At 48.5% G+C, this 26151-nt stretch overlaps 1 protein-coding gene across 3 annotated transcripts; it reads left to right on the forward strand.

Moving 5' to 3' along the window:
* The first annotated feature begins 1742 nt into the window (after window positions 1-1742).
* On the forward strand, window positions 1743-25672 carry sp2 (Sp2 transcription factor). 3 transcript variants are annotated; one of them, XM_033034986.1, is made up of 7 exons: window positions 1754-1842; window positions 8766-8901; window positions 11865-11944; window positions 13161-14421; window positions 17302-17512; window positions 18801-18994; window positions 22284-24614. In XM_033034986.1, the coding sequence occupies exons 3-7, from the start codon at window positions 11879-11881 to the stop codon at window positions 22385-22387; spliced, it is 1836 nt and encodes a 611-aa protein (XP_032890877.1). In that variant the 5' UTR covers window positions 1754-1842; window positions 8766-8901; window positions 11865-11878; the 3' UTR covers window positions 22388-24614. The 3 variants fall into 3 exon arrangements, with proteins under 3 accessions (XP_032890876.1, XP_032890877.1, XP_032890875.1); XM_033034985.1 differs by lacking the exon at window positions 8766-8901 and having other exon boundaries at window positions 1743-1842; window positions 22284-25672; XM_033034984.1 differs by lacking the exons at window positions 1754-1842; window positions 8766-8901 and adding an exon at window positions 2243-2342.
* The last annotated feature ends 479 nt before the right edge of the window (window positions 25673-26151 follow it).

Below are 26151 nucleotides of genomic sequence, written 5' to 3' on the forward strand. Positions count from 1 at the left end.
GGTGGTGTTTCAGGCCGAGACCCTTCTTCAGACTGGGTGTTGAACTGCCAGTTTCACCAGCAATGTGAAGTTAAGGCCCCTAAGTCCAACAGACAATCTGCTGGAGTAACTCAGCAGGTCGAGCAGCATCTGTGAGGGTGGGCATGAGGAGAGGATGGAACCGTCAACGTTTCAGGATAAAACCCTGCATCAACACTGCCCTCAGGGGTCCCGGCCAACACTGAACCCTAAACCAAAACCGTCGCGAAGTGGACAAACAAGTTATTTGTTGCGAAGGTAGACACAAATGATGGAGTAACTCAGCGGGTGAGGCAGCATCTCTAGAGAGAAGGAATGGACGACGTTTCGGGTCGAGACCCTTCTTCAGACAGCTGCCGGGGGATGGACAAAGATAGAATGTAGTCGGAGACAGTAAGATTAGTGGGAGAGCTGGGAAGGGGAAAGGGATGGAGAGAGAAAGCAAGGGCTATCTGAAATTAGAGAAGTCAATGTTCATATCGCTGGGGTGTAAACTACCCAAGCAAAATATGAGGTGCTGTTCCTCCAATTTGCGCTGGGCCTCATTCTGACATTGGAGGAGGCCCAGGACAGAAAGGTCAGATTGGGAATGGGAGGGGGAGTTGAAGTGCTGAGCCACCGGGAGATCAGGTAGGTTAAGACAGACTGAGCGGAGGTTTTCAGTGAAACGATCGCCAAGCCTGCGCTTGGTCTCGCCGATCGAGAGAAGTTCCTAACTGTATGTTGTTGTCACTTGCGAGCGGTGCACCAAGGCAAATTCCTTGTATGTGAATACTTGGCCAATAAACTTATTCATTCATTCAAGTTGACACCTGGAACAGCGGATGCAGTAGATGAGGTTGGAGGAGAGTGAACCTCTGCCTCACCTGGAAAGACTGTTTGGGTCCTTGGATGAAATCGAGGGCGGAGGTAAAGTGACATTTGTTGCACTATAGTTTGCAAAGCCTTGCTGCATTCAAATCAACAGTAATTGATACTTGCAAGTAGTTTAATAATAAGTCCTTAACATTTACCTTTGTGATTCTTTTTTTAAGTCTGGAGCAGGTGCGTTTATTTTGCAAAGTGTAAGAGAACCACAGGAGGAAACAAAAAGTTCTATTTCAAGCCTAGAATTTGCAATCTTGAAAGCTTTCCACAGCTACCTGCTCACAGGATGTGGTATTTTCAATTTGCATTCTTTTTCCGGATGCAATTGCTTTGCAAAGTTTATAGAATGCATGTTATGTGGTGATTGGAGTGAGTTTGAATGCGTGCGCGTCCACCCCATGCAGCGCGCGCTTCCCGTCCCCGGGAGGCACCGCCGTCAATCACCGCCCCTCGCCCCCTCGCTCCCATTGGCCGCCCGGACCGTCACTCCCTGCGCTGACCAATCGAAAGCCCGGCTCCTCCCCACTTCCTCTGCGGGATGACGTCAGTCGGAGGGCGGGCCGTCCGCCGCCGACCAATCAGCGGTCGGGTCGCCTCCGCCAGGTCCCGCCTTCCACGTCGTGACGTCAGCCGCCCGTGGCCGAACGCCGCGTTCGATTGGCCGGAGCCGTTGCCAGTCAGGCCCTTGGTGTGGGCGGGACCCGAAGGCGATTGGACCGACCCGGTGTCCGTCAGACGGGAAGTGGGCGGGACCCGCCGGCGATGGGCGGGACGTGCCGGTGATTGGATCGACCCGGTGTCTGTCAGACGGGGAGTGGGCGGGACGTGCCGGTGATTGGCCGGAGCCGCTGCCAGTCAGGCCGGCGGTGGGCGGGACCCGATGGCGATTGGCCGGCGGCGGCGGCGGCGGCGAAGCTCCACTTTGACCCTCTTAAAGTGAATAAAACATCATGAGCGGTAGGTCGTGGTTTTGTCAAATATATGTCGTCGGTTCTGAAGTAAATGTGGGGCCTGGTGTGTGTTGGTCGGCGGGACTGGAGCCGGGGCGTCGGGCCTGCGGGCGGGCGGGCCGAGTGAGCGGGGCGGGGGCGGGCGCGGGCTGGCTGGCTGGCGCGGGGGGGGGAAGGGGAGTGACGGCGGGCGGGCAGGCGGGCGGCTCCCGCTCCCGCTCCGTGCATCGCTCCCGCAGCCCGATGCAGCGCCAAACCTATCGCACGCCCTCCAATGCAAACTCCTGCACATTGCAAAGTTTTTTTTTCCTTCCTCCTCCTCCTCCAAACAAAATGTATCTGTTTAATTTGCCAGCCGAAATCGACATTTATTATTGTTTTATTTTTTTCTCGGAGCGGCCGGGGTTCCCCGTCGTGCCAACATGGAGATGGCAAGGTGCCCAACCATTGCCAGGAGGTGGTGCCGGTCGCCCCGTCTTGCTGCCCTCCTGTTGAGGGGACGAGGGTGTGAGTTTAGAAGGTCCTCAGCCAACTTGGGGTAGAGAGGTCAGAGATACGCGACCTAGAGTTGGGGGTAGAGGGGCCAGAAAGCCTGACCTGGGCCTGAGGGCTTGACCCAGACTGAGTAAAGGGTTCAGAGAGACTTGACATAGACTTGGGTAGTAGAGGGATTTGACCCAGACAGGGGATAGTGGGGTCAGAGACCCAGACCTAGACTTAGGATAGAGGGCTTAGAGATACCTGACCCATATGGGGGTAAGGGACCAAGAAACATTGACCTAGATTTGGGGGTAGAGGGTACCAGGGTAAGAGTTTCAGGGACTGTGGGGTGAAACTAACTAACTAATGTAGGAGAATGGGGTTGAGATGGAAAGAAAGGTCAGCCATGATTGAATGGCAGAGTAGATTCGATGGGCCAAATGTCCTAATTCTGCTTCTAGAACCTATGAACCCAAACCTGGGGGGGGGGAAACGGGACCTGCGAGGGGCGTGACGCAGACTGGGCTCAGAGGGACCTACGCCAGAATTTGTGGTGAAAAAATAGATGTTACAGCAGCTAATCTAATGTTAATTACTTTTCACCTCTCCACTCGACAAATGTTTAATACCAAAGTCAAGTCAATGTTTCCCGAGAAGCTTTGGATTTAAAGCCAAACACTCTACCCTCCCACAGGCCAGTGGCTCAAGGGTGCAACAGGTAGCCTGAGCACAGCAGTGACAGCTGTCTGCCAGCTGTGGGTAGGTCTGCCAGATGTGGTGACTCTTGATCCAACACTGACCTATATTGTGGAGCGATTTTTGACCACTGCGAGCCATTTCACTCCCTTAGCATTAGTCACTGTGAAACCAATCTCTATAGTGGATTATTAATAATTTCCCTACTAGCCCAAGCATTAATCACTTATTGCTGTAAGGTGCTGTTAGATTATGTGTAGGAAGGATCTGCAGATGTTGGTTTACACCGAATATAGACAAAATGTTGGAGTAACTTAGCGGGTCAGGCAGCATCTCTGGAGAAAATGGGTGGTGTTTCTGGTCCAGACCCTGGTTGAGAATCGCCCATTCCTTCTCTCCAGAGATGCTGCCTGTCCCGCTGAGTTACTCCAGCATTTTGTATCTAACTTTACTGTTAAATGATGTTCATTCATGTTATATACTACATCACAGTGCATTATTGTCTTGTGGGTAAAAGCAGAACCAAAAAACCATTGGAGTAAGACTGTCCCCCCCCAATAAATCCCAGAGAGAATTTGAAGGAAACCTTCTATAGAGAGTAGGGAAACTGATTAGCTCCCATGGGGAGGAGTTGAGGTGAACAACGGTTTAAAGATGGATAAACACAGATGGGAGAGAGAAAAGGGCGAGTGAGTAACACTGGAAGTGAGGCAAAAATACCAGTGGACTGATAGCTTCAAATGACATCTGAGGTGTGTGCATTCAATGTTTTGTCTTCACTGTGAGGAAGTTGTACAAAAATCGAGTTCAGTCTTGTTTTTAACCGTATCACAGAATGCTGTCGTTCAGTTTATGCATGAAAACTAACTATACAGAAACTGCACGGTTCACAGTCACGCAATGTATTCTGTCCTGAAGCTCAGACGTTTGCTATAGAGAAGGGTAATATTTTTGATACATTGTTCACAGAATCTCAGAATGGGGGAGGCCATTCAGCGCATTGTCCATTCTAGCCCCCTGTTCTCTCCCTGCAAATTTGATCCCTTCAGAAACTTATTCAGCTCCATTTCGAACGCTGCAATTTAATTCTTTTTTTAGGTTTATTATTGTCACGTGTACCGAGGTAGCGTGTAAAAGTTTTGTTTGGGTGCGATCCAATCAAATCAAACAATATTGTACATGAATACAGTCAAGCAAAGAGAGAGATACAGAGTGCGGAATATAGTTCCCAGCAGATAAATCTCTTCTGCATTCTAGTTAGAAGTTAAAGTGTGGAACCCAGCGCTGGATGCATTATGTGACTTAGGCCAAACAGAGTTCTATAAAGGATTGTGAAGACTTCTTGTGCTCAGTGTCTGCTTCTGAAGCCCAGGATTACTTTGGTTTTTAAACCGCTTTTAGTTCAGCTTAGTTTATTGTTGCATGTATCGAGGTATAGTTAAAAGCTTTTGTTGTGTGCTATCCAGTTAGCAGAAACATACATGATAACAATCGAACCATTTACTGTGTATAGATACATGACAAGAGAATAACGTTTAGTGCAAGGCAAAGCCAGCAGAGTCCAATAAAGGATAGTCTGAGGGTCACCAATGAGGTAGATAGTAGTTCAGGACTGCTTTCTGGATGTGGTAGGATGATTCAGTAGCTTGATAACAGCTGGAGAAGGAAGAAGAGGGAGTGACCGGGGTGCGACTCGTCCTTGATTTTGCTGCTGGCCTTGCCGAGGCAGCGTGAGGTATAAATGGAGTCAATGGCAGGGAGATTGGTTTGTGTGGTGGTCTGACCTGAGTCCACAAATCCCAGCAATTTCTTGCGGCCTTGGATGGAGCTGTTCCCAAACCAAACTTTCTCAACCTTCCCTGCTATTTTCAACAAAATACGCACCTATCTGCCTGTGTATCCATGCAGTTACCATATAACCATATAACAATTACAGCACGGAAACAGGCCTTCTCGGCCCTTCTAGTCCGTGCCGAACACTTACTCTCACCTAGTCCCATCTACCTGCACTCAGACCATAACCCTCCATTCCTTTCCCGTCCATATACCTATCCAATTTATTTTTAAATGATGAAATCGAACCTGCCTCCACCACTTCCACTTGAAGCTCAATCCACACAGCTACCACTCTGAGTAAAGAAGTTCCCCCTCATGTTACCCATAAACTTCTGTCCCTTAATTCTCAAATCATGTCCTCTTGTTTGAATCTTCCCTACTCTCAATGGAAAAAGCTTATCCATGTCAACTCTGTCTATCCCTCTCATCATTTTAAAGACCTATCAAGTCCCCCCTTAACCTTCTATGCTCCAAAGAATAAAGACCTAACTTGTTCAACCTTTCTCTGTAACTTAGTTGCTGAAACCCAGGCAACATTCTAGTAAATCTCCTCTGTACTCGCTCTATTTTGTTGACATCTTTCCTATAATTTGGCGACCATAATTGTACACCATACTCCAGAATTGGCCTCACCAATGCCTTGTTCAATTTTAACATTACGTCCCAACTTCTATACTCAATGCTCTGATTTATAAAGGCCAGCACACCAAAAGCTTTCTTTACCACCCTATCTACATGAGATTCCACCTTCAGGGAACTATGCACAGTTATTCCTAGATCCCTCTGTTCTACTGCATTTAGTTCTGCCCCATTTAGAATTATGCTCAAGAAAAAACAAAATGCTTGAGTAACTGTGGGTCAGGCTGCATCTCTGGAGGAAATAGATAGATGACATTTCTTGTCGGGACTCTTCTTCAGACCCAACCCGAAATGTCACCAATCAATTTTCTCCAGAGATACCGCCTGACTCGCTGAGATACTCCAACATTTTGTGCCTTTGATCGAAACCAACCTGCAATTCCTTTTTATTAAATTAGAATTGTGCTCCTTCGTTTATATTATTACCTCTAAAATGTAACACTTTGAATTTCTTGACATTACATTTCATCTGCCACCCATCTACCGTTCCACCAGCTGATCTACATCTTGAAATCTGGGCCTATAACCCTCATAGTTCACTGCAATTCCAAGTTTTTTTGTTAGTTGCAAAGTTGGCGATTAAACTCAAGGTCAAGGCATGAATATGAAAAGCTGTAACGCTCGCACCTAGCCCCAGGGGAGTTGCTCTGCACACTTCCCTCCATTCTGAAACGCAAACACCTGCTTATATATAACCATATAACAATTACAGCACGGAAACGGGCCATCTCGGCCCTTCTAGTCCGTGTCGAACACGTATTCTCCCCTAGTCCCATCTACCTGCACTCAGACCATAACCCTCCATTCCTTTTCCGTCCATATAACTATCCAATTTATTTTTAAATGATAAAATCGAACCTGCCTCCACCACCTTCACTGGAAGCTCATTCCACACAGCTACCACTCTCTGAGTAAAGAAGTTCCCCCTCATGTTACCTCTAAACTTCTGTCCCTTAATTCTCAAGTCATGTCCTCTTGTTTGAATCTTCCCTACTCTCAGTGGGAAAAGCTTATCCACGTCAACTCTGTCTATCCCTCTCATCATTTTAAAGACCACTATCAAGTCCCCCCCTTAACCTTCTGCGCTCCAAAGAATAAAGACCTAACTTGTTCAACCTTTCACTGTAACTTAGTTGCTGAAACCCAGGCAACATTCTAGTAAATCTCCTCTGTACTCTCTCTATTTTGTTGACTTTGCTTTAGCCTCTGATTCCTTTAACTGAAATAATTTTCTATTAATGCTGTTGCAACTTCTTTTATTCAGTGGCAAAGTGTTTTATTATGCGATGGGTGCATTATTTGGCAGCTTTCAGTGCACTGCTGTCACAGGTTTCAGTTCACTGAGTGGTGTGTTGCAGTCAGTGTTGTGCTTTACCTTGATCATAAGACATAGGAGCAGAATTAGGCCACTCGGCCCATCAAGTCTACTCCACCATTAAATCATGGCTGATCTATCTCTCCCTCCTAACCCCATTCTCCTGCCTTCTCCCCATAACCCCTGACACCCCTACAAATCAAGAATCTATCTCTGCCATAAAAATAACCATTGACTCCACAGCCTTCTGTGACAAGGAATTCCACAGATTCACCACCCTCTGACAAAAATTTCCTTCTCATCTCCTTCCTAAATGAACGTCCTTTAATTTTTGAGTCTGTGACCTCTAGTTCTAGACTCTCCCATTAGTGGAAACATCCTCTCCACATTCACTCTATCCAGGCCTTTCACTATTCTCTACGTTTCAATGAATCCCCCTCATTCTTCTAAACTCCAACGAGTACAGGCCCAGCACCATCATATGGTAACCCACTCATTGCTGGGATCGTTCTTGTAAACCTCCTCTTGATCCTCTCCAGAGCCAGATCATGACTCATCTATTTTTCCCTCTCAATCCCATTCTGCCTTCTCAGTGTAACCTTTGACACTCTTATTAATCAATAATCTATCTATCGCTGCTTTAAAAATACCCAACATCTTGGCCTCCACCGCCGTCTGTGTCAATGAATTCCACAGATTCACCCCCCCCCCCCCCCCCTTTCTGGCTGAAGAAAGTCCTCCTCATCTGTATTTTAAAGGTATGTCCTTTTATTCTGAGGCTGTGCTCTGGTCCTAGACTCTCCCGCTTCTGGAAATATTCTTTCCACATCTGATCTATCTAGGATTTCCGATGAAGCTCACTACTGTATTCTGTAATACAGTAATATTTTATTCTGGAGAATAGACCTCAGCTATGGGAGGGAGCATAACTGCTTGCTCACTTTTATTCAAAGTATTTTTGTGTGCTTGCCCATTGCTATTTATTCTGTAGTGAAAGTAACTGCAGATGCTGGTTTACACCAGAGATTGATACAAAGTCCTGGAGTAACTCAGCAGGTCAGACAGCACCTCTGGAGAAAAAGGTTGAGTGACATTTTGGGTCAAGACCCTTCCTCAGACTGAAAGTAGAGGGGAAGGAACTGGAGGTTAGAAAAGGCCAGAACAAAACAGGGCCAGCAACAGATGACCAAGGAAGGGTGGAGCCTATTTATTCCGTGTTAGGGTGGCATGGTCACTGTCGGCACTGGCTCAGTGGGAAGTGCTCTTTCAGTTAAAAGGTTATGGATTCAAGTCCCATCAGAGCCTTAGGCACAGAAATGAAGGCTGATTAGCCCTGTTTATGGGTGAAGTTGAGATAATTACACGTTTGTCATGTAAAGGGGAGAAAAGGTAAGGAAACAAGAGGAGGAGTGAATTGTAAGGGCACTCATCTATCCCTGAGACCCATGTTTCCTTTTATCCTCCATTTCTCTCTCCCATGGGCCCTTCCACCCATATCCCTTCCTCTTGCTTTACATTTCACACCTCTCTTCATCTGACACGTTTTGTCTCCTTTTCATCTCTTGTCTTTGTCCACCCATCTGCCATTCAATCCACCCCCTCCCCCTCACCAGTATCCACCTATTACTTATAGACATAAAATGCTGGAGTAACTCAGTGGGACAGGCAGCATCTCCGGAGAGAAGGAAAAGGTAATGTTTCGGGTCGAGACCCTTCTTCAGGTTGATAAACGTCACCCATCCCTTCTCTGGCGAGATGCTGCCTGTCCTGGGTTACTCCAGCATTTTGTGTCTATCTTTGATTTAAAGCAGCATCTGCAGTTCCTTCCTCCACCTATCACTTTGCTGCCAGGTTTATTTCCCCCGCCTCTCCACAACTCTTTTCTGGCTTTCTCTCCTCATTCGTCACCCCCGGTCTGAAGAAGGGTCTTGACCCAAAACCTCGCCTGTCCATTCCCTCCACAGATGCTGCCTGACCCGCTGAGTTCCTCCAGCACGTTGTGTTATGTTCCTGAGGTGTTCTGCTTGGGTTTACACAACATACCCAGGCCTTTGCTGCCTGTGCTGATGTAAAAGACTCCCTGCTCCTATTTTGAAAAAGGTGGGTGAGTTTAGCCACATATCCTAATTATTACCAAACCCTCAGAACATTATTCAAATAGTCAAATATCCTCCGTAGATGCTGCCTGACCCATTGAGTTATTCTAGCACTTTGTGTCTATCTTTGGCATATACCAACATCTGCAGTTCCTTTCTACTCTAATAGTCACTGTCCTTGAAAGGCTCCAGCAGGCAAACAGGGCCATTGGTGTCGTGCCAGCTCTGTGCAAGGGCTGCTTCACCAGCAAATTATCATCCCCTCTCCCTCTTAACCTGCAAATATTTTTCTTAAAACTCTTTACCCTGTTCAGTTAAACCCTGTGGATGAATCTTCCCTGACAACGCCACCCCAACAACTTTCAGCACTTGCAGCAAGTTTCCAGACTTCTCCATTCTGTGCCCTCTTGTTCCTGTTCGCTCTCCCCATGGGAACAAATTCTCTCTAGCAATAGCTTTGCCCCACCGAGATCTATCGTGATTCTAAACCGATGGGGCAGCATAGTGGGAGAGTTGCTACCCCACAGCGCCAGAGACCCGGGATCTATCCTGACTACAGGTGCTGTTGGTACGTTCTCCCTGTGACTACGTAGGTTTTCTCCGGGTGTTCCGGTTTCCTGCCACACTCGAAAGACGTACAGGTTTGTAGGTTAATTAACTTTGGTAAAAAAATTATAGATTTCCCCTCGTGAGTAGGATAGTGTTAGTGTGTGGGTAGTCGCTGGTCGTTGTGGGCCGATGGACCTGTTTCCATGCTGTATTCTAAAATCTAAAACTAAACACCTTCATCAAATCCCCTCACAACCTCCGCTCTCAGGTGAATAACCCCACTTCCAGTGTCTATCCACACAACTAAAAACCCTCATTTAAAAAAAATCAGCCCAGTAAATCCCTCCTGCACCCCTCCCAAAGCCTTCATTATGTTACTAAAGTGTGGCACCCAAACCAGGCACAGTTCTCCAGTTGTGACCAAACAATGAGTGAAGAAGAGTCCCAGCCTGAAACGTCACTTATCCATGTTCTCCAGGGATGCTGCCTGACCCGCTGAGTTACTCAAGCACTCGGTGAAACGTCAGCTATCCATGTTCTCCACAGATGCTGCCTGACCCGCTAAGTTACTCCAGTACTCTGTGAAACGTCACCTATCCATGTTCTCCAGAGATGCCTGACCTGCTGAGTTACTCCAGCACTCTGTGTCCTTTTGTTTTGGCAACCAGCATCTGCAGTTCCTTATTTCTCCAATGTCTTATAAATGTTTATCATGACTTCCATTCTCTCACATCCCGTGGCAGCTTGGTCATGGAGTTGCACAGCATGAAACAGGCCCTTCGGCCAACTCGCCCATACTGACCAAGATACCCCACCCAAGCTGGTCCCACATTTGGGCCCGCTTTTGGCCCATAACGCCACGTTTGGCCCATATCGCCACGTTTGGCCCATATCCCCGCGTTTGGCTTGTATCCCCGTGAACCTTTGTTTTCATATATCCTGCATTAGAACAGTGAATGCGCTTGAAAATATTAAACTGTCTATATAGAATGCAAGACTTGTTTAATTTCGTGATACAGCATGGATACAGGCCCTTCAGCCCACTGAATCTGTGCCAACCAACGACCGCCCATTCACTAGTTCTACCCTACACACAATTTGCAGAAAGCAATTATCCTATAAACCTGCTCGTCTTTGGATTGTGGGAGGAAACCGGAGCACCCGGATGAAATCCACACAGTCACAGGGAGAACGGGCAAACTCTGTACAGACAGCACAGGTAGTCAGGATCAAACCGGGTCTGGTGCTCTTCTCTACCTCTGCCACTGTACCGCCCCATTGTTTCTGCTAATTTAGTAAGTGATTATCAGAATACTTTATACGGTGTGTTTAATTAAGTGGCCTAATATCGGATACTGCTCCCGTATTACCAGCTCCACTGTTCACATGCTTGTATTCCTATCATTAGGGAAGAGGAGGAGTGAAATGTATGGATACTCATCTTCCATCTTCTTGTCCCATATTTATTTTATCCCTTCTTTCCTCTCTCTCCCCCCCCCCCCCACACATACCCTTCGACCCACATCCCTCTCTCCGGCATTACATTTCACTCCTCCCCCCTTAAAAGGTTATGGGGAGAAGGCAGGAGAATGGGGTTAGGAGGGAAAGATAGATCAGCCATGATTGAATAGCAGAGTAGACTTGATGGGCTGAATGGCCTAATTCTGCTCCTATGTCTTATGACAAGGTACTCCTATTCCTTGTGACCTTATCTGACACTTTTTTGTCTCCTTTTCACCTCAAATCTTTGTCACTTAGCCCACCCATCAGTCAATCACCCCTCACTTGTATCCACCTATCCCTTGGCCGCTTCTGTCCTATCCCCACCTCTACTTTGCAATTATCTCCCTCTTACTCCATCAGTCTAAAGAAGGGTCCCAGCCCGAAACGCCGCCTGCCCACTCCCTCCACAGTTGCTGCCTGACTCACTGAGTTCCTCCAGCACTTTGTGTTTTGCTCAAGATTCCATCATCTGCAGATCCTTGTATCTCCTTTGTCCTCATTGCAACTGGATTAATGTGTCTGAACAGTCCTTGTCTGATTCACCTCTACCCCATTGCGGACTTTAGACTTTGTCACTGGAACTGGTGCGCTACAATGCTGAGAATTATATTCTACACTCTGAACTATATTCTGCACTCTGTATCTTCCTATCTATGTATAGTGTTATACATGCTATAATATTCTTATAATATTTAATCTGATTGGCTGAAACAAAGCTTTTCACTGCACATGACAATAACAAGCCTAAACCAGTTGCAATATTCAAGTGTTCCATGTTTAAATGTGTCTGGGAACATCTGTAAAGATACGGCAGGAGCGGCCAAGGGAACTCAGGGCTGAATTGATCAGGCTGCCAATGAAGGTGATTGCTGTCAAGGAGCTGGTTGTGATTAATCAATACGTCTTGTCTTTCAGACCAGCAGGACAGTATGGCTGCCACCACCACTATTAATTCCAGCGAGTACCTCCAGCCAACAGCTTCGTCAGTGACAGAGGTACGGCAACCTTTTCTCTGCTGTAATACCTGCCATCTCACAAAGCCCTGACTCCTGGAGTCAGCTATCCCCCCTTCCCCCCCTCCCCCAGGAGCACCTTCTCCCCATTGTGGAGTGGCGGTGGAGGCAGATTCAAGAACAACATTTCAGAGGATTTTTAAGAGGATTTTACGAGGATGTTGCCAGGACTCGAAGGCCCAAGTTATGGGGAGAGGCTGAGCAGGCTGGGACTCTATTCCTTGGAGCGCAGGAGGATGAGGGGTTACCTTATAGAGGTGTATAAAATCAAGAGAGGAATAGATTGGGTAGATGCTCAGAGTAGGGGAATCAAGAAGCAGAGAACATAGGTTTATGGTGAGAGGGGGAAGATTCAATAAGAATCTGAGGGGTAACATTTGCACGTGTATGGAACGAGCTGCCGGAGGAAGCAGTTGAGGCAGGGACTATCGTAACGTTTATGAAACATTTGGACAGGTACATGGATAGGGCAGGTTTAGAGGGATATGGACCAAACGCAGGTAGGTGGGACTGGTGTAGATGGAACATGTTGATCGGCATGGGCAAGAAGGGCCTGTTTCCGCGCTGTAAGACTCGATGACTCTAAATGGGTATGCAGAGAATGGAGGTGTGTGCATCCTTCAGCTGTTGGGCGGGCTGCTGCTTCTTGAGTCATGGGGAAAAACAAGTGGGTGCAGCATCCACTTTGACTGTGGGAAACCAACCCCCTTCTTGTACTTTGCCTCCCCCTTTCTGCCAATATAATCCATCCCAAGTTTTCATGACACCCTCGCACCAGTCACTAGTGACTAGGCAGACACCCACCTGTGCCGTATCCTTTCTTTATGTTCGTTGCCCGAGTGGAAATATCAAAGACTAGACAGCATAGCTTTAAAGTGTGAGGGTCAAAGTTTAAAGGAGTTGTGCAGGGCAGGTTTTTGTTGTGGGGCAGGGCAGGGCAGGTTTTTGAACGTGCTGCCATGGGTGGTGGCAGAGGCATATATGATAATGGCAATGTGTTCAAGAAGGAACTGCAGATGTTGGAAAATCGAAGGTAGACAAAAAGGCTGGAGAAACTCAGCGGGTGCGGCAGCATCTATGGAGCGAATGACTGATGCTGATTTGAAGGGGCTAATCCTGCACCTATTTTCTATGTTTCTACGTCATAAAAGGCGGTGTAGAGGTGTCTAAGGTTTTGTGTTCTCTTTCTCTGCTGCAGGATTCGCAGCCCTCCCCTCTGGCTCTGCTGGCAGCCACCTGCAGCAAGATTGGCCCCCCGGCGGCAGAGTCCGGCTCCTCGCCCTCCCCCGTGGCGGTGCAGGTGGTCACCAAGAAGCTGCCGCTCCTGAAGCCGGCTCCAGCACCCAACGGGCAGAACGGCGGCAACCTCAGCTTCATCACGGCCAACGGGAAGGTCTTCCAGCTCCAGGGGTCGCAGGTTGTCAGCTCGTCCAACTCCGGCCAGTTGTTCCTGGCCGTCCCTAACCAGGCGGCGGTGGGCAAGAGCATGCGGCCAGGGCTTCAGTACCAGGTGGTGCCGCAGCTCCAGACGCTGGGCGGTCAGCAGCTACAGATCGCCAATGTCCAGCAGAACATGGCGGGTCAGATCCAGATCATCCAAGGCTCCAACCAAGCCTTCGTCACCGCCACCACGCCCAAGTCCTGCTCCCAGACGGTGCAGGTGAAGTCTAGCCCCTCCCCGCTGCGGGTGCAGGCCCAGGGCAACGTGATCAAGCTGGCGGGGGGCGGAAACATGGCGCTCTCCATGCCCGTGAGCAACCTGATGGGGGCGGGGGACGGAGTGCCGGTGCAGGTGACGAGTGAGGCGCTGTGCGGCGGTGGCTTGGCCAAACCGGGCAAACGGTCGCGGAGGAAATCGGCCAACCTTCCCCCGGTCGTGGCAGAAACGATGACTCTGGTGGAGGCGACTTCGGGCAGCGTGTTACAGCCGGGCACCAACATGGTACTGCTGCAGAGCCCTGGCTCCAATGTGTTGCAGCAAGTGCAGGTGGTGCAGCAGAGGCAGGAGCAAGCCGTGCAGAACATCCCGCAGCAGGCCATCCGCGTGGTGCAAGCGGCTTCCTTGAGCGGCCACACCCTGCCCACCGTCCCCCAGAAATCCCCACAGACCTTCCAGATCCAGAGCAGTGAGCAGAGCTCCGGCCCTGTCATCATCCGCGCCCAGTCCCTCAACACCCCACACCTGAACTGGCAGGCTGTGCCCGTGAAGACCACCTCCTCGCCCACCTCCAGTCCCCCGGGGGGCAGCACATTGTCCCGGATCGCCCCAGTCGGGGGCGGGAAGAGGTCCACCTCGGGCTCCATGATCCGCAAAGGGAACGCCTTGCCGAGGATCGCGCCGGCCGGTGGGGCCATCAACCTGAACACCGCGCAGTTCACTTCCGGCCAGTCAATACAGACCATCAGCATCAACGGCCTGCAGGTGCCCGGCGTTCCAGTCACGGTCACCAATGCTGCAGGTGAGGGATACTTAGACCAGAGCCCTGTCCACCATCTGCACACTCACCATCATCATCCACACGCCCACCAACATCATCCACACACACACCAACATCATCCACACGCCCACCAACATCATCCACACACCCACCAACATCATCCACACACACCATCATCATCCACAAACACACACATCATCCACACACTCACCATCATCATCCACACACTCACCATCATCATCCACACACTCACCATCATCATCCACACACTCACCATCATCATCCACACACTCACCAACATCCACACACCCACCATCATCCACAAACACACCATCATCCACACACCCACCAACATCCACACACACACCATCATCCACACACCCACCAACATCATCATCCACACACCCACCAACATCCACACACCCACCAACATCCACACACCCACCAACATCCACACACTCACACCATCATCCACACACAAACCATCATCCACACACACACACACACACACACACCATCATCCACACACCCACCAACATCATCATCCACACACTCACCAACATCCACACACCCACCAACATCCACACACTCACCAACATCCACACACACACACCATCATCCACACACACACCATCATCCACACACACACCATCATCCACACACACACCATCATCCACACACCTACCAAAATCCACACACTCACCACCATCATCCACACATTCATCATCATCATCACCCACACACCCACCAACATCCACTCACCACCATCATCCACGCACACACCATCATCATCCACACACCCACCGTCATCATCCACACACCCACCGTCATCATCCATACACTCACCATCATCATCATCCACACACTCACCGTCATCATCCACACACTCACCATCATCATCCACACACTCACCATCATCCACACACACACCATCATCCACACACCCACCAACATCCACACACACACCATCATCCACACACCCACCGTCATCATCCACACACTCACCGTCATCATCCACACACTCACCACCATCATCCACACACTCACCACCATCCACACACACACCATCATCATCCACACACACACCATCATCATCCACACACTCACCATCATCATCCACACACCCACCATCATCATCCACACACCCACCATCATCATCCACACACCCACCACCACCACCATCCACACACTCACCGTCATCATCCACACACCCACCATCATCATCCACACACTCACCATCATCATCCACACACCCACCATCATCCACACACCCACCACCACCACCATCCACACACTCACCGTCATCATCCACACATGGAGCAGGTAGTGCGAAGAAAGCAGGTAGTCTGCAGAATTTGGACAGGTTAGGGAGATTGGGCTGAGAAGTGGCAGATGGAAAACAGCGTAGCAAAGTGTGGAGTCATATGTTTTGGTGGAAGGAATAAAGGCGTAGACTATTTTCTAAATGGAGAGAGAATGTAGACATTGGAGGTGGAAAGGAACTTAGGAGTGCTGGTGCAAGATTCCCAAAAGGTTAATTTGCAAGTTGAATTGGTAGTGAGGAAGGCAATTCTGCTCCTATAACTTATGAACATGAACATAGATAGGGGCGACAGTCAGAATCTTCTCCCCATAATGGAAACGTCAAAGACGAGAGGACATGGGTTTTGGTGAGAAGGGCATTGTTGATAAAATCTATGTAGGGCAAGTATTTTACACAGAGGGGGTTGAGTTCCTGGAGCCCGTTGCCAGGTGTAGTGGTGGAGGCAGATACAATAGTAGCATTTAAGAGACTGGCTAGGCACATGGATATGCAGGGAATGGAGGAATATGAATTATGTGCAGGCAGATAAGAGTCGGTCTTGGCATTGTGTTTAGCACAGACATTGTGGACCCAAGGGCCTGTTCCTGTGCTGTACTGTGTTCTATCAGTGTACAGGTGATTGCTGGTTGGCACGGACTCGATGGGTCGAAGGGCCTGGTTCTGCGCTGTATCTCTCAAGTCTGAAGAATGGTGTTGCTGACGTAAGAATGTGAAATGGGCAATAAGAATTCTGGAAGATGCAAGGATCTGCAGATGCAGCGTGATGCGCAAGATAGCAACCCAGCGGGTCGGGCAGCATCTGGGGAGTGAATGGACAGATGACGTTTTGGGTTTGGGACACTTCCTCGGACTCCAAGTCTGATGAAAGATCCTCACCTGAAAGATGGCCTGTCCATTCCCTCCGAGGGTGCTGCCTGACCCGCTCACTTGCTCCAGCACTTTGATTTAAGATTAACATATTTGTAGTGATTCGGGACCAAAAGCAGTATCTTTTCAGTTTAGTTTCAGTTCAGTTCAGTTTGTCACTTGTCACACCGAGGTACAGAGTGCGTGGGTGTTGAGTGCTAACCAGTCAGCGGAAAGACAATATCTGATTGTATTTGAGTCAATTTAAGGTAGAAATGTTGCTGTAGGAGTGGAGATTTAAGAGTGTGGAGCAATTATAATATACGAATGTAGATCTGCTTCTGTGGCCAGCACACAAATAGTCACCTAGGTTGGGCACCATCTTAGAGAGTAATCTTTTAATGCGAAACGGGATATATCTCTGAATTAGTGTAATTAGGATCGCAAGGAGAAAAGTCAATGTAGGCACTGAAGATGCTGGAGTAACTCAGAGGGTCAGGCAGCTTCTCCAGAGGAAAGGAATAGATGACTTTTTGGGTCGAGACCCTTCTTCATACTCAAACACAAAATACAGGAGGAACTCAGAGGGTCGGGCAGCTTCTCTGGAGAAAAGGAATAGATGACGTTTCGGGTGGAGACCAGCAGTCCCTTCAGATGGGCAGCACAGGGAGGAAGTGCTGAATGGCCTCTACTGCATACGGCACCTCACTGGAGACTCTTTGATTTTGCAGGGCAGCAGCAGCTGAGTGTTCAGGCAGGGGTGGTGTCGCCAGTCTCTGCCAACAACATCACCATCACGGGGCTGAGTCCCAGCCAGCTGAGCCAGCTACAGGTGGAGCCCGCCCTGCCAGCAGACGACATCAGCGGGCAGCAGGGGCAGCAGACCAAGAAGATGAAGCGAATGGCCTGCACCTGTCCCAACTGCAAGGACGGCGACAAAAGGTACGCCCTGCTTTTCATTCTGAGTAAAGTTTATTTTTGGAGAAAAAAATCAAAGGTAGCGGATACCCATAAATGCAGATACTCACATACATGCACACGCGCGCGCACACGCACACAAACACACACGCACACACACAGGCACACAAGCACACACATGCACAGAGACCCATGCGCGCGGGCGTGCACACACACCCACGCGCGGACGTGCACACATGCGCACAGGTACACAAGCGCACAGACAGACACATGCACAGAGACCCTGCACACACACGCACGGGCAGACACATGCACGAGACCCGAGCACATGCACATATGCTCACACGCACACATACACACATTAATACACACACACACGCGCATGCACAAACACATAAACGCGCACACACACACACACACACACACACACACACACACACACACACACACACGCACACACACACACACACACAGTCCTGGGAGGCATGAGGGAGCAAGAATTTACGGTCTCTTTCCCCGAGTCTTTGCTCTTTGTTTATCCATATCAAGTAGCTATCTGATCTCTTTCAACAATTCTCACTGAATCCATTTCCCTTTCAAGCAGTGCATTGATGATCGCAGCCACTTGCTGTTGTAAACGTATAATCATCTCTCCCTCACCCTGTTTCTCAGACCCTGTCACAGCTTTCACCAACGCCTTTGTTCTGCAATCTCTCTTTCTAATTGTCCCCATTAACCTATCATCCAGATAGCTTCATCAATAGCCTGTCACCATGGCAACTCTGCCCTCACCCTATCATTATTATTGAGATGGGACCAAGATACAATGGAGAAACTGTTTTGCGCGCTATGCAGGCAAATTATATCATACATGTATACAGTGTGCTCAGTGGTGCAGCGGTAGAGTTGCTGCCTCACAGCGCCAGAGACCCGGGTTTGATCCTGACTACGGGTACTGTCTGTACGGACTTTGTACGTTCTCCCTGTGACCACGTGGATTTTCTTCGGGTGCTCCGACCAGCGATTATCCCATACACCAGCGCTATCCTGCACACACTAGGGACAATTTACAGAAGCCAATTAACCTACAAACCTGCAGTCTGGGAGGAAACCGGAGCACCCGGAGAAAACCCAAGAGGTGACGGGGAGAACGTACAAACTCCGTACAGACAGCACCCGTTATCAGGTCTCTGACGCTGTGAGGCAGCAACTCTACTGCTGCGCCACCGTGCCGCCCAAGTGACTGGAGATCTCACGAAAGTATTGACGGTGAAACGCCAGTGTTAACAGAGTGCCTTTGGTTTAATTGCAGAAGTGGAGACGTTGGGAAGAAGAAGCACATTTGCCACATTCCAGGTTGTGAGAAGGTTTTCCGGAAGACGTCTTTGCTGCGAGCCCACGTCCGTCTGCACACGGGGGAGAGGCCGTTCGTCTGCAGTTGGGTCTTCTGTGGGAAGAGGTTCACTCGCAGCGACGAGCTACAGAGGCACGCCCGCACTCACACAGGTCAGGCTGCAGCCTGGGGGATAGAAACATAGAAAATAGGTGCAGGAGTAGGCCATTCGGCCCTTCGAGCCTGCACCGCCATTCAATATGATCATGGCTGATCATCCAACTCAGTATCCTGTACCTGCCTTCTCTCCATATCCCCTGATCCCTTTGGCCACAAGGGCCACATCTAACTCCCTCTTAAATATAGTCAATGAACTGGCCTCAACCACCCTCTGTTGCAGAGAATTCCACAGATTCACCACTCTCTGTGTGAAAAACAAAAATTCTCATCTCAGTCCTAAAAGACTTCCCCCTTATCCTCAAACTGTGACCCCTTGTTCTGGACTTCCCCAACATCGGGAACAATCTTCCTGCATCTAGCCTGTCCAACCCCTTAAGAATTTTGTACGTTTCTATAAGATCCCCCCTCAATCTTCTAAATTCTAGCGAGCGGAATGCAGGGGACCCCTCAGTTAGTGATGCACGCTGAGAATGCCTCAGTGGAGCTGATTCCCTTTGCAAAGAGAGAAATAGATCGGGTAGACGCACAGAGTCTCTTGCCCAGAGTAGGGGAATCAAGGACCAGAGGACATACGTTTAAGGTGAAGGGGGAAAGATTTGATAGGAATCTGATGGGTAACTTTTTCACGCAAAGGGTGGTGGGTGTATGGAACAAGCTGCCAGAGTAGGTAGGTGAGGCTGGGACTATCCCAACGTTTAAGAAACAGTTAGACAGGTACATGGATAGGACAGGTTTGGAGGGATATGGACCAAGTGTAGGCAGGTGGGACTAGTGTAGCTGGGACAAGTTGGGCCGAAGGGCTTGTTTCCACACTATATCACTGTATATGACTAAATGTCTCATGCAGAACATTGAAGAGTACATCGCAGGAGCAGGCCATTCAGCCCACAATGAGGGGAGACCTCATTGTAACCTTTAGAAAGGAGATGAGGAGGAATTTCTTTAGTCAGAGAGTGTTGAATCTATGGAATTCATTGCCACAGACGGCTGTGGAGGCCAAGTCATTGAGTATCTTTAAGGTGGAGATTTCTAGATTCTTGATTAGTATGGGTGTCAGATGTTATGGGGAGAAGGCAGGAGAATGGGGTTGAGAGGGAGAAATAGATCAGCCATGATTGAATGGTGGAGTAGACTTGATGAGCTGAATGACTTAATTCTGTTCCTATAACTTAATGTCTGTGCTGAGCATGATGCCAAGACCATCTGTCTGCGCATAATCCATGCGTGTGCAGTTAGATGAGCTAGATAGGGCTCTTAAAAATAGCGGAGTCAGGGGGTATGTGGAGAAGGCAGGAACAGGGTACTGATTGGGGATGATCAGCCATGATCACATTGAATGACGGTGCTGGCTCGAAGGGCCAAATGGCCTACTCCTGCACCGATTGTCTATTGTCAGTTCTGATCACCCTAGGCCAAGTTAAACTGATCTCATCTGCTTGCACATGATCCATATCCCTCCATTCCCCTTACATCTATGTGTTGATTTAAACGTCTCTTAAACACCACTATTGTATCTGCCTCCACCACCACCCAAGGCAGCACGTTCCAGGTCCCCACCACCCTCTGTATAAAAATCCTATCCCTGCAAATCCTATCCCTCGCTCACCTTAAAGCAATGCCCTCTAGTCTTTCAGTCTGAAGAAAGGTCCCGACCCAAAACGTCACCTATCCATGTTATCCAGAAATGCTGCTTGGCCTACTGAGTTACTCCAGCACTCTGTGTCCTTCCCTCTAATCTTTGATATTTCCACCCTGGGGGAAAAAAAGGTTTTGGAACTGTCTACCTTGTCTATGCTTCTCATAATGTTAGTTCTGAGATACAGCGCGGAAACAGGCCCTTCGGCCCACCGGATCCGCACCGACCAGCGATCCCCGCACTATCCTACTACTAGGGATATTATATACCTCTAACAGGCCCCCCCCCCCCAGCCTCCAGCATTCCAGACAAAACAATCCGTGCAACCTCACCTTGCAGCTAATGCCCTATAACCCAGGCATCGTGCTGGTAAACATCCTCTGCACCTATTCCAAAGCCTCCACATCCTTCCTGTAATGGGGTAACCAGAATTGCATGCAATACTCCAATCGGACCCCACCCTAAGTCCGATAAAGTAGCATCATGACTTCCAGATTCTTATACAATAAACAGGTGGCATGTTATTACCTGAAGTCACGTCTGCCAATATTCTTATCGCCAGGTGAATTTCAGTAAATTAAAGGCATAATAGATTGCTGCTAAAACTGGCCCTTAAGGTTTGTGCAAGCATCTATTTACTGAATTTGTTAGGCAGATAAAGTCAAATGCTTGTGTGGCAATTTTCTGGGGGACAGGCAAAGCCTGGTAAGTGATAGGTGGATACAGATGAGGGGAGATGATGGGTGATCATGGCAGTAAGTGATGGAGGCTGGAAGTGGAAAGGAGACAAAATGGTGGAGAGGAGGAATGCAATGTAAAACAAGGGTAGATATGGGTGGAACTACTTCAGCAGCTCAGGCAGCATCTGCGGAGAGCGACTGTGGGTTAATATTTCAATTAATAAACTTTCATCAGAACCTTGTCTTAAGATGGACGTTGATTATCAGGTGTCTTCAATGTAGACTGGGATGTGTTTACTGCTTAACTTCTTCAGGACGATCATTATTATAGTGGGAAAAAAGGGCGGTTCCGTTGCTGCCTTACAGCGCCAGAGACCCTGAGCTACGGGCGCTGTCTGTACAGAGTTTGCATGTTGGCAAGCTGGCCATTCGTGAGTCAAGACGTCAGGCGGTGGAGGGCTCTACCCTAGCTGGCTGCCTGCCCCTTTTCCGGGGTTACGTCCGTGCCCGGGTGAGGTTAGAAAGGAAATACGCCCTTTCCACGGGCACCCTGCAGGAGTTCCGGGACCGCTGGGCTCCGCAGGGTGTTGAATGTATCCTCAATAAGGATTTTATCGTAGTTGTAGTCATATTATGGATATATGTTTGTATTGTATTATGGTGGTGGGTTCTGGCTTGTTTTATTGTAGTGTAAATATTTTTAAATAATTGAATAATTTTTTTGATAAAATTGAAAAAAAAATTTAAAGATTTAAAAAAAAGACATACAGGTTTGCAGGTTAATGACTTTGGTGAAATTGTAAATTGTCCCCAGTATGTGGGATAGTGCTAGTGCACGGGGTGATGACTGGTTGGAGCGGACTCGGTGGGCAGAAGGACTAAAGTGTAAAGGTGGGGCAGGGTGTTGGCGTGTGAGGGGATGTTGCAGCCCGAGTAACGTTGCTGTGTGCTGCTTATGTGTTGCAGGTGACAAGCGCTTCGAGTGTGGTCAGTGTCACAAGCGCTTCATGAGGAGTGACCACCTGACCAAACACTACAAAACGCACTTGAACACAAAGAACTTGGTCTAAAGTCGTGTGGGACACTGGGGAGACTTGGTCTCCAGAACAACAGAAGTCAAAACATTTTCATTTACATTTTCGTTTTTTGCATTTTAAAGAAAGAAAGAGACAAAAAAACGTTTTGCCGGAGGCCTGGACTCTCCCTCAGCTCCCTGTGCTACCCAAGCAGAGGCACGATGTTACTGCAGTAACGCGGGTCGGCAGCAGGAGGCGCCGGCCGGTATGAAGAGCACAATTGGTTGTGGGTGAGAATGAGCGCCAAGTACTGGTGCAGTAAGGTCAGAACGCCTCGTCTCAGTCTTGGTCGTTCTGTCCATTCCTCCCTGTATAACACAGTCGCAGCTTTGCTGATATCTTGTTTTCTAATGATAAGATGCCTTAGATTTTGTCAGACCCAATAATGAGAGCATTGTACTTCGATTGAGCAGAGCCTTTCAAAGAGTCACTTTGCTTTTTTTAAAATAATTTCACAAAGCAATTTTTTTTTTTCCCCCAAATGTGATTCTGCCCTCAGGATCATGAAATGATTTTTGATCGTATGATTCATCTTTGGACGCATAAACAAGGAAAAAGTAACTAATTTGTTTTTTAAAGAAGTATTGAGTTTTTTAATGAATTGTGGGATTGTAGTCCCCGCAATGTTTATTAGAGTGATGACCATCGTGTTTACAGTCGTTCCAGAGAAACATCAGTTGTATTTTTGAGCTCTGATTGGAAGGAAATCGGATTTTATTTTAGTATATGTTTTGGATGTTATAAGATTACTGGTAATAAATTTCAAAATTGGAGATAAACAGGATGGGTAGGTATGGGGGTGAATGTGAGGCTCTGGGCAAGGCCCCTTCATCCTATATAACGGCGTGGTTCTTCGCTAATGAGCAGTGAGTGGAGGGTGAACCCTGCTCCATTCCCCCCAAATTCTCTATATCATGGGTCAAATCAAACAGGATTGTTTCCACTGCTGCTTGGCTGACAATAGCACAGTCAGCAGCTGCCAGGAAACCTTCTGCAGTGACCACACGGGAGCTCGGACCGAATGAGTGTGCTGGTCCGGATGATCACAAGCCTGGCAAAGTTTCTCGAGTCTGCTTCCTCCACCCTCTCGAATCCCACCAGCCCCAGAGTTGGTGACTTACAGCTGTCACTAAGTCGCCCAAACTGGTGGTTTGACCACAAGCCTAGGCAGGTGTCGTTCCTGTCCACATGAGCCAACACGAGTGTGCCATTGAACGCTGAGCACGAACACTAACCATGGGCATGAGGGCCAGGGGGGTGTGGCAGCAGTCAGCTGCCCTGCAAACGCCGCACAACTCCATTGGAGTTAGTCAAGATATGGGGAGACCAAGATAAATCTTTGATCCATAATGGCTCATCAACGAGCAATTTTTGCAAGGGTAGAAACAAGGTCCATTTCCAGAAGGTTCCACGAGTAACTGCAGGAAACGTGGAAGTGTCTGTTCAATTACCGTTCATGAGATTTAGGACATTTGTCCAGTGTGACAATTTGGGAAAGGTTTGGTCTTTATCCTGGTGTGAATCATCTAGGCTGTTGTAAGGAAGGCAATCCTAGAATTGGTTCCTTGGTGGATCATGCATTCTTTCCTGACTGATGTCAAATTTTATTTTTCTTTGAAAATAATAAGGAATTGTTTAGCTTTGCTTCATGTGGGATGAGGTGCAAGAAATAGTTTGTCTCTACAAAGATTTCTCCACTGAAACTCCCATTCACCCAAAACCGTGATCTTTATAGAGGTGCTAATTACCTAGTTCTGGGCCTGAGCTTTGGTGAGGTCTCATGGCCAAACTAATCATCTCCAGATTGCCTTGCGGCTTCATAGAATGAATGAGCACAGAAGGAAACCACTTGACCCATTGCATCTTTGCCAGCATTTGGAATTCGACCCAGTACTCTGCAATCATTTATCCACTTCTCCTTGGAAAGTTGCTACTACTGTCCGCTAGATCACAACATCCTCACTGGAGAAGCAGAATTATTCCATCTTCACCTTGCTGGTTATTCTACTAGTTGCCTTCAATCTGTGTCCTCTGGTCCTTATCAAAGCCCTCCGTGTCTTTGACCACCTGTCGGCTCTCCTCTTCAATCCTCCTCTACACTCCATGGGAGGATCCTAATTATTCCCCAACTAGTCCACATTGACTGAAGGTCATGAAACTTGGATTAATTTGGGGAAAACTCAGCCAATTTACCTCTTTTGCACTGGGTGCACGTGTTTTTTTTTTAATGCAATCATAAGTTCATAATTCTAGCAGTAGAATTAGGCCATTCGGCCCATCAAGTCTACTCCACCATTCAATCATGGCTAATCTATCTTTCCCTCTCAACCCCATTCTCCTGCCTTCTCCCCATAACCCCTGACACCCGCACTAATCAAGAATCTGTCAATCTCCGCCTTAAAAATATCCATTGTCTTGGCCTCCACAGATTCACCACCCTCTGACTAAAGAAATTATTTGACTCGTCTCCTTTGTAAAGGTATGTCCCTTTATTCTGAGGCTGTGTCCTCTGGCCCTGGACACTCCATCTAGCGGAAGCATCCTCTCCACATCCACTCTATCTAGGCCTAAAGTGGGCAATGTGGTGAATGTTTCTAGTCTCTGCTCTTCATTGCCACCTGGCCAATTACAGTGGTGAGTTTTGTCGGAAGGGTTTGCAGGACTGGGAGTAGCGGTGGAGCCAGAGTCCAGTCAGCTGTAGAGTAACCACGATGGAGGCAAAGTGAAGGGTCAAGTTGTGCCCCAGGCCTCCCAGTGAGTTGCAGCGCTGTGCAGAGCCTTCTCCTGATGGCGACTGGTCTTTCAGAGGAGCGGCGTAAATGGATATTAAAAAGTGGGCACTGAGCAGGTGGTTTGTGCTTCAGGCTGCACCTTTGGAAAGTTGGCCGATATCTGAGCTTCAGTCTGTGGCGCAAACTAGAACTATCGGTGCAGTGTCTTTGATCCTTGCCCTTTTCTCACAGCTCCTCCTCACCACCCCTTGCCCCTCCCGCACCCCAACTCCCTTTGGGCTCGATGGTTGAGTCTGGCATCTCCTACCTCCCAGTGCTGGGGGTCTGATATTGTTACAGCAGGCAGCACTGCAGTGGCAGGACAGCTGCGGAGGGGAGGGGAGGGGGTGGCTGGGATCCTGGGAACACTGCGCAGTCTGCCGCTGTTTGTTTCTTATAAGTGCTGTCTTAGCAAATAGCCTTTGTATGATGAATACTGCTTTGATTTATGAGGTGTTGTAAATGTTCTTTGGTATATTATATAGAAAAATAAAGATTGGCAGCGGAGGCTTTTGCTGGTGTTTAATCTGGTGGTCATGAGGTGAGCTGACGTGTCCTCTGATTGGAAGTGGAGCATGCAGGAGCGACTGCTTACAACAAAGGAACAGGCCACTCTGCCCAACTGGTCCATGCTGGCCCCTGAGTCTCCCACCCTATTGCAGCACCTTCCACTTTTGTGCACTGCATCGGTTTATCTCTGAATGTGAAACCATTTGGTCACTGAAGCAATGGCAAGGTGTGGCAGTGAACAACCAACTATGAGCTGTGAAGAGATCAACAGCATCCTGCAAGGGACCAGAGGATGAGAGAGATCACAGCCCTGATGTGAAGCATTGGGCCAGGAGTATGAGGTTTTATTTAAGACCACACTAAGTCAAAGATCTCACTGAAGACCTGAAAGACTGTTTGAGCTTTTCGTTTTAGAGATACAGCGTGGAAACAGGCCCTTCGGCCCACGGAGTCCCTGCTGACCAGCGATCACCCAAA

The sequence above is a fragment of the Amblyraja radiata genome, chromosome 16, assembly GCF_010909765.2.
Source record: "Amblyraja radiata isolate CabotCenter1 chromosome 16, sAmbRad1.1.pri, whole genome shotgun sequence".
In the NCBI taxonomy this organism is placed as follows: Eukaryota; Metazoa; Chordata; class Chondrichthyes; order Rajiformes; family Rajidae; genus Amblyraja; species Amblyraja radiata.

Coding starts and splice junctions, on each gene's coding strand:
- sp2 (XM_033034984.1), top strand. CDS start 2,258: ATGGAGATGGCAAGGTGCCCAACCATTGCCAGGAGGTGGTGCCGGTCG. Junction 11,945..13,160: donor CAGCTTCGTCAGTGACAGAG/GTACGGCAACCT, acceptor TCTCTGCTGCAG/GATTCGCAGCCCTCCCCTCT. Junction 17,513..18,800: donor TGCAAGGACGGCGACAAAAG/GTACGCCCTGCT, acceptor GTTTAATTGCAG/AAGTGGAGACGTTGGGAAGA.